The following is a 9,750-nucleotide window of genomic DNA, read 5'->3' as shown; positions in this document are numbered from 1 at the left end:
ATAAAAGATTATGTAATTCAAAATATAAATAATAACAAACCATAAAATAAATTTTTATTTTTCAAAACGAAGCAAAACAGTAAGAGGGAAAATAATGTTCATTTTGGGATACTTCCACTTTATTTATATTTAAAAAGCTTCCTGCTACTTTTTTGAATTGCAAAGTCTTTGATTAGATCCTCAAAATTAATGTTAGGTAACACATCTGTATCTATATTTAGTAGAGATAAAGGCATCCTGAAAATTATTTTAGCAAATTTAAAGTGATTTCTTTTGTGCTGTAAACCATTTACCATTTCTGTGGTGCCCCCTCCTTCTCCTGATACCCTAAACATGTGCTTATTTTGCTTAATGGTTAATCCAGCACTGTATATACACACACACACACACACACAGTGAATAAGTGCAGGTGTAGCTGTTTGGTGAGGAATCTTGCTTCCAAACATGCAGTTTCAAGTTCAGTCCCACTGCAAAATATCTTGGGCAAATGTCTTCTACTATAGCTCCACACTCAAGTAGTCCAATCCTCCGTATCACTTCACCTATAGTCACCCCACCACTGTACTTTTTAAGGGTGTGTCCAGATACATACCCACCACCATCTCTCTCACTCTTCATCTCCAGCATTCTCACCCTCCTCTTCCAACTGGGATCCTACCTATCTCTATTCTTCTATTGTTCTTTCAACCTCTCATCAACTGGCACAGAACCACCTTCCTCAATACTACTGCTAACAGTCTTGCAAGTTGCTTGGTGACTCCCACTAATATTGGTGCCATGAAAAGTACAATCTTTACAGTACACTCTGTAAAGCGGTTGGTATTAGGAAGGGCATCCAGCTGTAGAAACCATGCCAAAACAGACAACAGAGCTTGACACAGTCTTCTGGCTTGCCAGCTTGTCAAATTGTCCAACCCATATCTGCATAGAAAGCGAATGTTAAATGAGGCTAATGATGGTATTGCAGAAAGCTTGCCAGCTGTAAAAAAGTATCAAATGTAACAGTATTAAATTAAAACTGTTGTCAGTGTATCTTACCATCACTGGAAACCACATTGCTATGGTCTTGTTGAGGAGGAAATCTTTTCATAGACATATTGAAACAATGACAGTTAAGACAGTAAAATAGTCTTTATTTTATGTCCTGGCAATGGTGATGAAATGTACCCTTGGATAAAATACTTCATTCTTAACTCTTTAACATTTAAACCAACCATATCAAGCCCAAATATTCTACATGTTTTGTGTTCAAACTGACCAAATTTGGTCTCTCACACCTACCATATAATGTCATTGTAAAAACATACTATCACATCATTGAAATCTTGAAGTAGTGAGATAATATGATTAGTTCAAACCAACTTGAATTTATAAATGTTATTTATGCCCGACAGAATAATCTGAATGCTAAAGAGTTAATGGATCGAGTTCTATATTTCATCAAGCCACCATAGTTAAGACTGCTAGAACACTATAACAAATGCCGTGTGAAATTGTCCAATGCCCTAGCTTGCAGTATTAGGTAAAATTCATCAATCAGCAAACGCTCAAGACAAACCAGCATCTGTGACACACAATTTATAGTACATCTGCTTAATACTAAGAAAACTTATCCCATGAATCTTTGAGATTCTAGTCTACTACCATCATAATTGAATTCTTCAAGTGTGATATTCAAGTGACTGATGTCTTATCTTCTGATCAAGGTGTTTCAAACTTAAAACAAAAACTACATACCTCCTCCTCCTCTTCCATCGCACCTTCAGCTGCTCGCTCTGCCATGCGTCTTCGGCGAGTTGGTCTTTCTTCATCTTCATCGGAGTCATCTAACAAAGCATTATGTAATTACACTTTTGTAACTAACATTCTAATAACCAATTATACAGAATATAAAAGAAAAAAAAACAGCAAACAACTTTATTGTTTGAAATAATTCAAATAACTTGTTTAAAAAGTTTACAATAAAACCATATAGGTTAAAATGTGGTTCAATAAAAACGAATATATAAAATATTAGCTTATTCCAAAATCATTTTTATAGTTTTACAGACAAAAATAACTGCTGAACCATTTAAAGATACACCAAAGCACCAGTACATTCTTCAAGTGGCATTTAACAATTGGCAAGTTTATACACAAATTTTTACCATAGAATGCTGGTATCTTTGTTAAATAATATGTAGTCAAATAAAGTGTTGATATTAAGGAATTCAGCTAGTAGGCTTTAAGATTACATTGATTCCTGCATTCATCAAAATCTTAGCATATAAACTGGCCATTCTAACCTGATTTATGTTTAAACTGGCCAGATTCAGCTTCTTACACCTACCCTACCATGTCATTCTAAACATATACAATTACCTCTTTAGAATCTCAAAGCTACGAGATGATGCATGATTAATTCAAAACAATGTGAATAAATAAGTGACATCTGATAAAGTAATCTGAATGCTAAAGAGTTAAACATGGTTTTTTAGTTGTACACAAAATATGACCTCACCATAAATAAAACCCCGTCTCATACGTCCAGTAGTCAAAGCCTCTTCACGATCCCTCTTCTTCATTTCTTTTTCAGCATCCTGCCTTGCTGACTCAGATATGTCAGAAAAATCTCCATCATCCAATCCATCTTTATCATATACATCAAGGGCAGCAATAGGTCGATAATCTCTGGATGAGAAAAAAAACTAGTTTAAAATACTTATCTTGATTAATGCTTTAGCATGTAAGCTGGCTGTATCCGGCCAAAAATATTCTACCTATTTCTAAGTCCAAACTCACCAGATCCAGCTTTTCACACCTATCTTACAGTGTCATTCTAAAAATAACATTGACATCAACCAAATCTCAAAACTACAAAATAATGCGTGATTAATTCAAAATAATGTGAATAAACAAGCATTACATTTGATTAGAGTAACCTGAATGCTAAAGGGTTAAAGAGATTCAACCTCGTAATACAAACAAATAATAAAAAAAGAACTGACTCCATAACATTAACCCTCTTGTATCAAACCAGTCACATCAAGCCCAAATATTCTAGCAGTTTTAAGTACAAACTGGCCAGGCTGGCCTCTCACACTAACTCTACAATGTCATTCTGAAAATAAACAATCACATTGTTAAAACCTTGAAGCAACAAGATAGTTATATACTTAAATCAAAACTATGTGATTAAATAAGCATTACATTTGACAGAATAATTTGAATGCTAATGGGTTAATGAAAGGAAAATAGAAAGGCTTTTATAAACGTTTCAAATATATTTTTACAAATGCATTTGCTTTCTAGTATAAATTATTAACCATTATGGAAAATGTATATATAACACAGAATTCATAGTATCAGAATGAGTAATCATGTACCTTAATATCTTAACTACCACACATGCTTTATTACATTTTTTTATCCATGCTAACATGGCTCATTTTCTTGCAAATTTCATAAACATTTTCCTTAATACTATACAAATACTTTCCAATCATAATAGGTTACTGAATTTAAATGGATTCCCTAGCACAGGTTATGAAAAATATAAATAGAGCCATAACCATATACAGGATAATATTTCTATTAGTTGGCATGGTTCTTTCTTAATCCTTTCGATACCAACCTGGCTTGTAGTACAAATGTCTTGCTTTTGAAAGTTGGTCATAATTTATGTTCTTAACACGAGTTATTTTACTAAAGTCTTCATTATATTTAAAATTATTTGAAAGAAACACAGAGCATCTCAACAGAAATATGGTAACAAAAGCATTAAAGACTTTTTCCAGGCTTCAGAGACGGGGTGATGGGTGCAAATGCTTGCACCTGAGTGTTTTCCAACAAAATGCAGTCATGAGCCATGTGGCGGGTGGTGATATCAAACTAGGCACTGAATTAAGTTTAATAGCCAAAAACAAATAACAGTCCCTAAAAAGTGCTTCCACCCAGTTTCCTTAAACCAAATTTTATTCATATAGATTTAATCAAAATGCCACACAAAGAGACTGAACCCGAAAACCAAGTGGCTGACAAAGTAGACAATGGAGCCTGGTACAACTCTGGTTTGCCAGATCCTGTCAAACCGTCCATCCCATGCCAGCATGGAAGACGGGCATTAACTGATGAGGAATTAGTGTTTCTAAACTTTTTTTTACATATGAGCTCCTTCGATTCCTATTCTAGTCGGATGTTTAAAAAATATTTTTTTCAATACTATTAGAAATTGAATAAAAAGAAACTGTTAAAGAATTCTTTATGTTGCAGAAACAACCACGTTATTGCACAAATTTTAAAATCTTATATCAATCCCGGTCGAGAACCAGTTTTAATTGAACGGTGCAGGGGAGGTAACTTACTGTTCAAAATTATCTCCAAATAGTTCTTCTCCTTCTTCCTCCTCTTCATCTTGTTGAACGCGATTGCTACCGAGATCAGATTCATCTTCGAAGGGAGGTAAATCTCGACCAGGACTCGAAGTCAGTGGATCGCCTCGGCGACTTTGCGAGTCCTCAGGACTTGCTACAGAGAACGGATCAGATGTTGGCTCCTTCGAAAAAAAAAATTAAAATAATAAAATTTAAAACATTAAATATAAAATTATATTTAAAAAAATGTAGCTTGCTTGCATTATATATACGATGTTTAGCAGTTGCTAATCTCAATCTTCACATTTATTTTCTTTTTGAAAGTTACATTTTGTGGAAAGAGATTGTGGGAGTGTTTGAAGTGTTTGTAATTCAAACAACTCCTACGGTGGATTGCTATAAAAACTTGAGCAAATACTCAATCATATTGGGCTTTAACTGCAGTCGATTCAATCTAATGACTGAAACCAGTAAAAGGTAGGCGAAAATGAAAAGAAATAATTCATATTCAACATGTCAAATATGTGGAACATAGAGCTTTATTTGAAATCTATGAACACATGATGAAAACATTTTCCGATCACACTTCTTCGCTTCCCTGAACTCAACTGTTGAAATGATTCTACCTTCACAGGCATAATATAACTGACGAGCTTCCATCTACCCAGTTTTATCATAAGGCTTTTGCCGGCCCAAGATTGTAAGATTTTCTTGCCTAAAGTGTCACATAGTTGGATTGAAGCCGGGATCTCATAAATTGCAAAGCAGGAAAAAGAAAATGACGCTCACACTTCAGATGTTGAGTCAACGTATAACAATCAAAAAGCATTTTAATCAAATATGTGGAACATAGAAAGAGCTTTATTTGAAATTTATGAACGCATGATGAAAACATTTTCCGATCACACATCCTCGCTTCCCTGAATTTTTGGCAATCTTTTTTTTAATTTTTTTTATCATTAACTAAAATTAAGTTGTTTCTACTGTTATTCTGGTTTTTGTTTGTATATAATCTTCAGCTTTTACAAACATGGAACATAAAAGGGAAGATCAACAATTGTTACAAACATGCTGCAATAAATAAATAATACTTTGTTTTGTTTCAGTAAATTGTTTTTCCTCCTTTAAAACTTGAATAGAGCTGTGTATGTTGATGACTTAATTCTCATATCTGAATGGTTTCATTGTAAACCTAACAAAGACATGATGACGTAGATTGGGATGTACAATAATCTACATTTAAGTCTCCCATATACTGCTCTCTCCCTTATTCAGTCACCCCTCTCCTATCGATGTGACTTCATCTTCCATCACACCTGTAATTATTCTCAATCCTATTGCTACCTCTCCTATCACTGTCAATATACAGTTTGAGACCCGTTAAAGAAAACAAAATAAAAACAGCCTACTAGGGGTAAAAAAAAAATGTGTAGAAAACGAATATGAAAAAAAAAATTGCGAGGAGTGGGTGGGGAGAGGACTTTAGGAAAATTCACAAGACCCGATTTTCCCCTCATAACTTTCAGGAAAAAAGATATTAGTGAAATTTTATACAAATACCGTCCATATGGCATAAATTACGATTATAAAGAAATTTGTGGGGTAAATATTTTCCGGAGGAGTGGGGAGAGGACTGTCGGAAAGTTCACACGATCCGTTTTTTCCCCCTCATTACTTTCGGGATCTAGTTTAGCGCCCAGTCACCAAAACGAGAAAAAAATATATATGTACAAAAACGTGTAGAAAACGAAAATTTGCGCAAACGAACGGGGATGGGGGCAGAGGGATTCGGAAAATTCACACGATCCGATTTTTCCCTCATAACTTGGATAATCGATTATCTTTCAATGAAATTTTACAGAAACACCTTTCAAACAGCATAGATTATGATTATAAAGAAATTTGTGGGGAAAATGTTTTCCTAAAAGTTATGAAGGAAAAAATCGGACAGTGTGAATTTTTCGAAAGTACCCTCACCACTGCCGTTCGTTTGCGCAAATTTTTGTTTTCATATTCGCTTTCTACACGTTTTTGTACACCTATTAGACTGGGGGTTCTTTTCCGTTTTGGTGACCGGGTGCTAAACTAGATCCTGAAAGTTATGAGGGGAGAAAGAGATCGTGTGAACTTTTCGAGTCTTCTCCTCCCCACCGCCCTTCGGAAAACATCTATCACTTCTCCCAGTACTTCTCCTTCCCATCACTTTGACTTCTCTTTCTTCTGTTGCTGTCTCCCTCTAGTCATTCTACTCCACCAACACTACAGAATGACTTTGAACATAGATTTCCAGGACAGGTAAGTCATGTAAACGTAATTGGCTGTGTGAAAGGTTCAGATGGCGGAGATGTTAACGGAACCCTCCCTCACTGAAATTTTGATACGGGACCAATAGGCCTCGATGTGGTTTGTGCAAGCGCCAGCTTCAGGGTCAACGTAATTCTGCGAATGGTTAACCGTTCTGTGAATATAACCAACTGTTGTAAGTTCTTATAGCTGACCGGGTAACACATTTTCCATTATCACAGCTTCTAGTGTTGCTGCGCTTCTGTTGGGTACAAGCTGTAGAAATCCTTTTTTTTCGCAGTGGTATCATAGCACCCGACAACCTACGTTTGATGGCCTATCCTCTCTACGTTGCTCTTCCTTTCGAAGAGCAAACTGTCATCTATTTCTACTTCATGACCTGGACCACCGAGCGGAGCTTTGTCTAACATGTTTTCAAAACTTATGAATAGCAGCTGATCGCCAGTATCTTGCTGTCTCGAAATGAAGAATAAACCGGTTGTCTTGAGTGGGAAATGAAAAATCGCAATTCAGTTTGATGGGATATTGATTTTTATTATAGTATTTTTTTTTTCGTATGTTTTCTAAATAAATGAACACTTCTGACCTGGAGGATGGGAGACATTATTTTATGTGCGAAATATCTGAACAGACAAAAAAAAAGTCGTTTGAATTCGTTATCGACTACTTCAACAAAGGAATCTAAAACTGTCATAATTTAGAGCCAGGCTAATTAAAGATCCGAAGAGATTTTTATTATCGTCAAGCATACTTCATTAATTTTTTTTTCTTTCTGTCCTATATATACTTCATAATGCACAATGAAGATTTATTAAGTCTATGACTTTGTGCTGTAACAGAAAGAATAAGGTCAGCTTAGCCTTGTGAGTAAACGGAATTTTGGTCAATATAAAGATCTTCACCCGGGAAGAAAAAAAAAAAACCCAGCCTGGTGGGTTTAGCCTAAAATATCATTTCTCTCTGCAGATATCAACTGTCTCAACAGATTAGTATTTATTGAAAAGAGACTGTACTGAAACATTTCGAACGATAACTAAAAAATCTTTTTACGTTTCTTAAGGAATATCATCCGAGGTAATAGATGTTGTGATACATATGCTTTTCCCAAAAAGTATTATACACGTAAGTGAACTGACAAATATTTAAAACAGATCTTTTTAAAACAATCAAATACTATTCACAAAGAATTCCGAAGAAACTGCTAATGTTATAACTTGCTTTACGAATTAATAATATTACTCTCTCTATATATATATATACTATTAAGTAAATTTTGCTAATGATCGATGATGCAACTGGACATAATTTAGTGTTCCATTCATTACAGAGAAATTTACTCAGTAACTAAGTTCAGATATATCTTGGTTGTTTTCATAGTATCGTTAAATGCAAAAAATTAATATCAATAACATATTTACGGTGCCAAGATGTAAAAACAAAGTAACTAATCGGTAAATTATCTAATTGCACAATAAAATACAAAACAATAAACTTACAGACATTCTGGTTATCAAGGAAAACAGTACAGTTGGCGTAAAAACTGAACAATAAACGGCGGGAAATCTGTGAGGTCAATATTAGATAGTACTAGAAAGGGCACTAAACAAAATAGTCCATAAAATATAATTCTGATGAAACCATTATACCCTTTTACTCGCAATAATTTTTCTTTGTTGTTGAATTTATAATAACATAGTTGAATTAAATCATGAAAATAATGGCAAGTTTTGATTATCATTAACTTTTTTTATTATAAACTGATTCTCAGGCAGTAATACATTATAAATTTATGGCGCGAAAATGTCATGACAAAAATAAAGCAGAACTCTTTGTATGAAGAGTTTACCACGAGGTGACGTACGATCTACTCTCCCTAGTATTGGTTCCGTGTACCGGTTTGCTCAGTTCGATGAATATTGTTACGTTTCGCTGGTTTGAGGACTCTTGTATTGACTGTGGGTATTGTAACTAAAAATATTTTTTTATTATGAAAAAGGGAAAACTTTTTTAATGTTTAATAGTTATGTATTTACTTTTTTAATAGGGATATTTATATTTATTGCCCTTGATCGTCTGTGCCCTTCTAACAGGTGCGGGGATAAATACGATTGTTGCTTTCGAAATCGTGAATAAGGCGAGGGAACAGTGGATGGAATACAGGAATATCTTTACTGCTTCATCTTTAATAATAGAGAAGGCAGTGGAATCATATTTTCATGTATCTAAACATGGAGTTTCGATGTGGTCTCTACGCGATCTTTAAAACTAGCAGCTAAAGCTCCTTCAATTCAAAGCGTCTTTACAAAAGAGCAGACACATTGGATAGTATAATCCCAGATACACTACAACTGAAAAATGGGATATTCATGATTGGACAGGTTCGATCATTTGCTGTTTCGAACCTAACCTGGGACTAAAGCATAAGTCTGTCTGATTAGGGTTTGTTTGGGTTTATATATATATATATATATATATAATTCCATTCACATTTATGATGCATTATAGGAATATATCCCGATCCAGTAATCGAGTGCTATTTTTTTTTTTTTTTTTGGCACTGTCATGGTATTAGCTGTCAGAAGTGAAAGTAGAAAAATCTGACAAGGAACGTTACTGCTGGTTTGAGTTGATTCTTTGGCTACTGACAGCTAATACCATGACTGGCCGGAGCGAGCTATCTGTCTGTCTCTCTCTCTCTCTTTCTCTATCTCTCTATCTATCACTCGAAAGTTATTGGAACAAATTCGACACCTATATACATGCGTTTGAAAACACACAGAGTCGGGAGTGGTCGATCCTATTATTTTTAAACTTCAAACTTCATTTGTTTTCTATTTTGATAAATTCTCTCTGTTGAAAATTATATTTTTATATTTTAAATAATTTGCAATTATATGATGCCATGCCGTTATCTACACTTTTCCACAATGATATCAGGTGTGTTAAATTGAGTATGTGAAAGTTTTAATTGAGAGAACAAGATGAGGAAGAGTTTAATTTTTATTCTACTTCTTTTAAGAAATACACACACACACACATACACACACACACACACACACATACACACACACATGCACACACACACATACACACA

At 34.4% G+C, this 9,750-nt stretch overlaps 2 protein-coding genes across 4 annotated transcripts in view; one reads left to right on the top strand and one right to left on the bottom strand.

The window, feature by feature from the left end:
* Positions 1 to 8,255, bottom strand: part of LOC106868147 (DNA replication licensing factor mcm2) — a 43,026-nt gene extending 34,771 nt beyond the window's left edge. Inside the window, exons 1-4 of the mRNA XM_014913278.2 lie at positions 8,153 to 8,255; positions 4,344 to 4,534; positions 2,501 to 2,670; positions 1,738 to 1,826 (exon numbers count right to left, since the gene is read on the bottom strand). Of these exons, the coding sequence (XP_014768764.1) occupies positions 1,738 to 1,826; positions 2,501 to 2,670; positions 4,344 to 4,534; positions 8,153 to 8,158 (456 nt within the window). The 5' untranslated portion in view covers positions 8,159 to 8,255. The remainder of the gene's footprint in view (positions 1 to 1,737; positions 1,827 to 2,500; positions 2,671 to 4,343; positions 4,535 to 8,152) is intronic.
* A 230-nt stretch (positions 8,256 to 8,485) lies between these two features.
* The window catches only part of LOC106868154 (4-hydroxybenzoate polyprenyltransferase, mitochondrial), a 20,989-nt gene continuing 19,724 nt past the window's right edge, over positions 8,486 to 9,750 (top strand). For 2 of the 3 annotated variants that reach the window (XM_014913289.2, XM_052966388.1), the window contains exon 1: positions 8,486 to 8,611. The gene's annotated coding sequence lies outside the window, so the exon portion shown is untranslated. Of the gene's footprint in view, positions 8,612 to 8,641; positions 9,035 to 9,750 lie in introns of those variants that run through there. The other variant, XM_014913290.2, reaches the window with a different exon arrangement.

This window comes from Octopus bimaculoides, chromosome 3 (assembly GCF_001194135.2).
Source record: "Octopus bimaculoides isolate UCB-OBI-ISO-001 chromosome 3, ASM119413v2, whole genome shotgun sequence".
NCBI classification, from domain to species: domain Eukaryota; kingdom Metazoa; phylum Mollusca; class Cephalopoda; order Octopoda; family Octopodidae; genus Octopus; species Octopus bimaculoides.
This window is presented reverse-complemented; position numbering and strand designations above follow the sequence as displayed.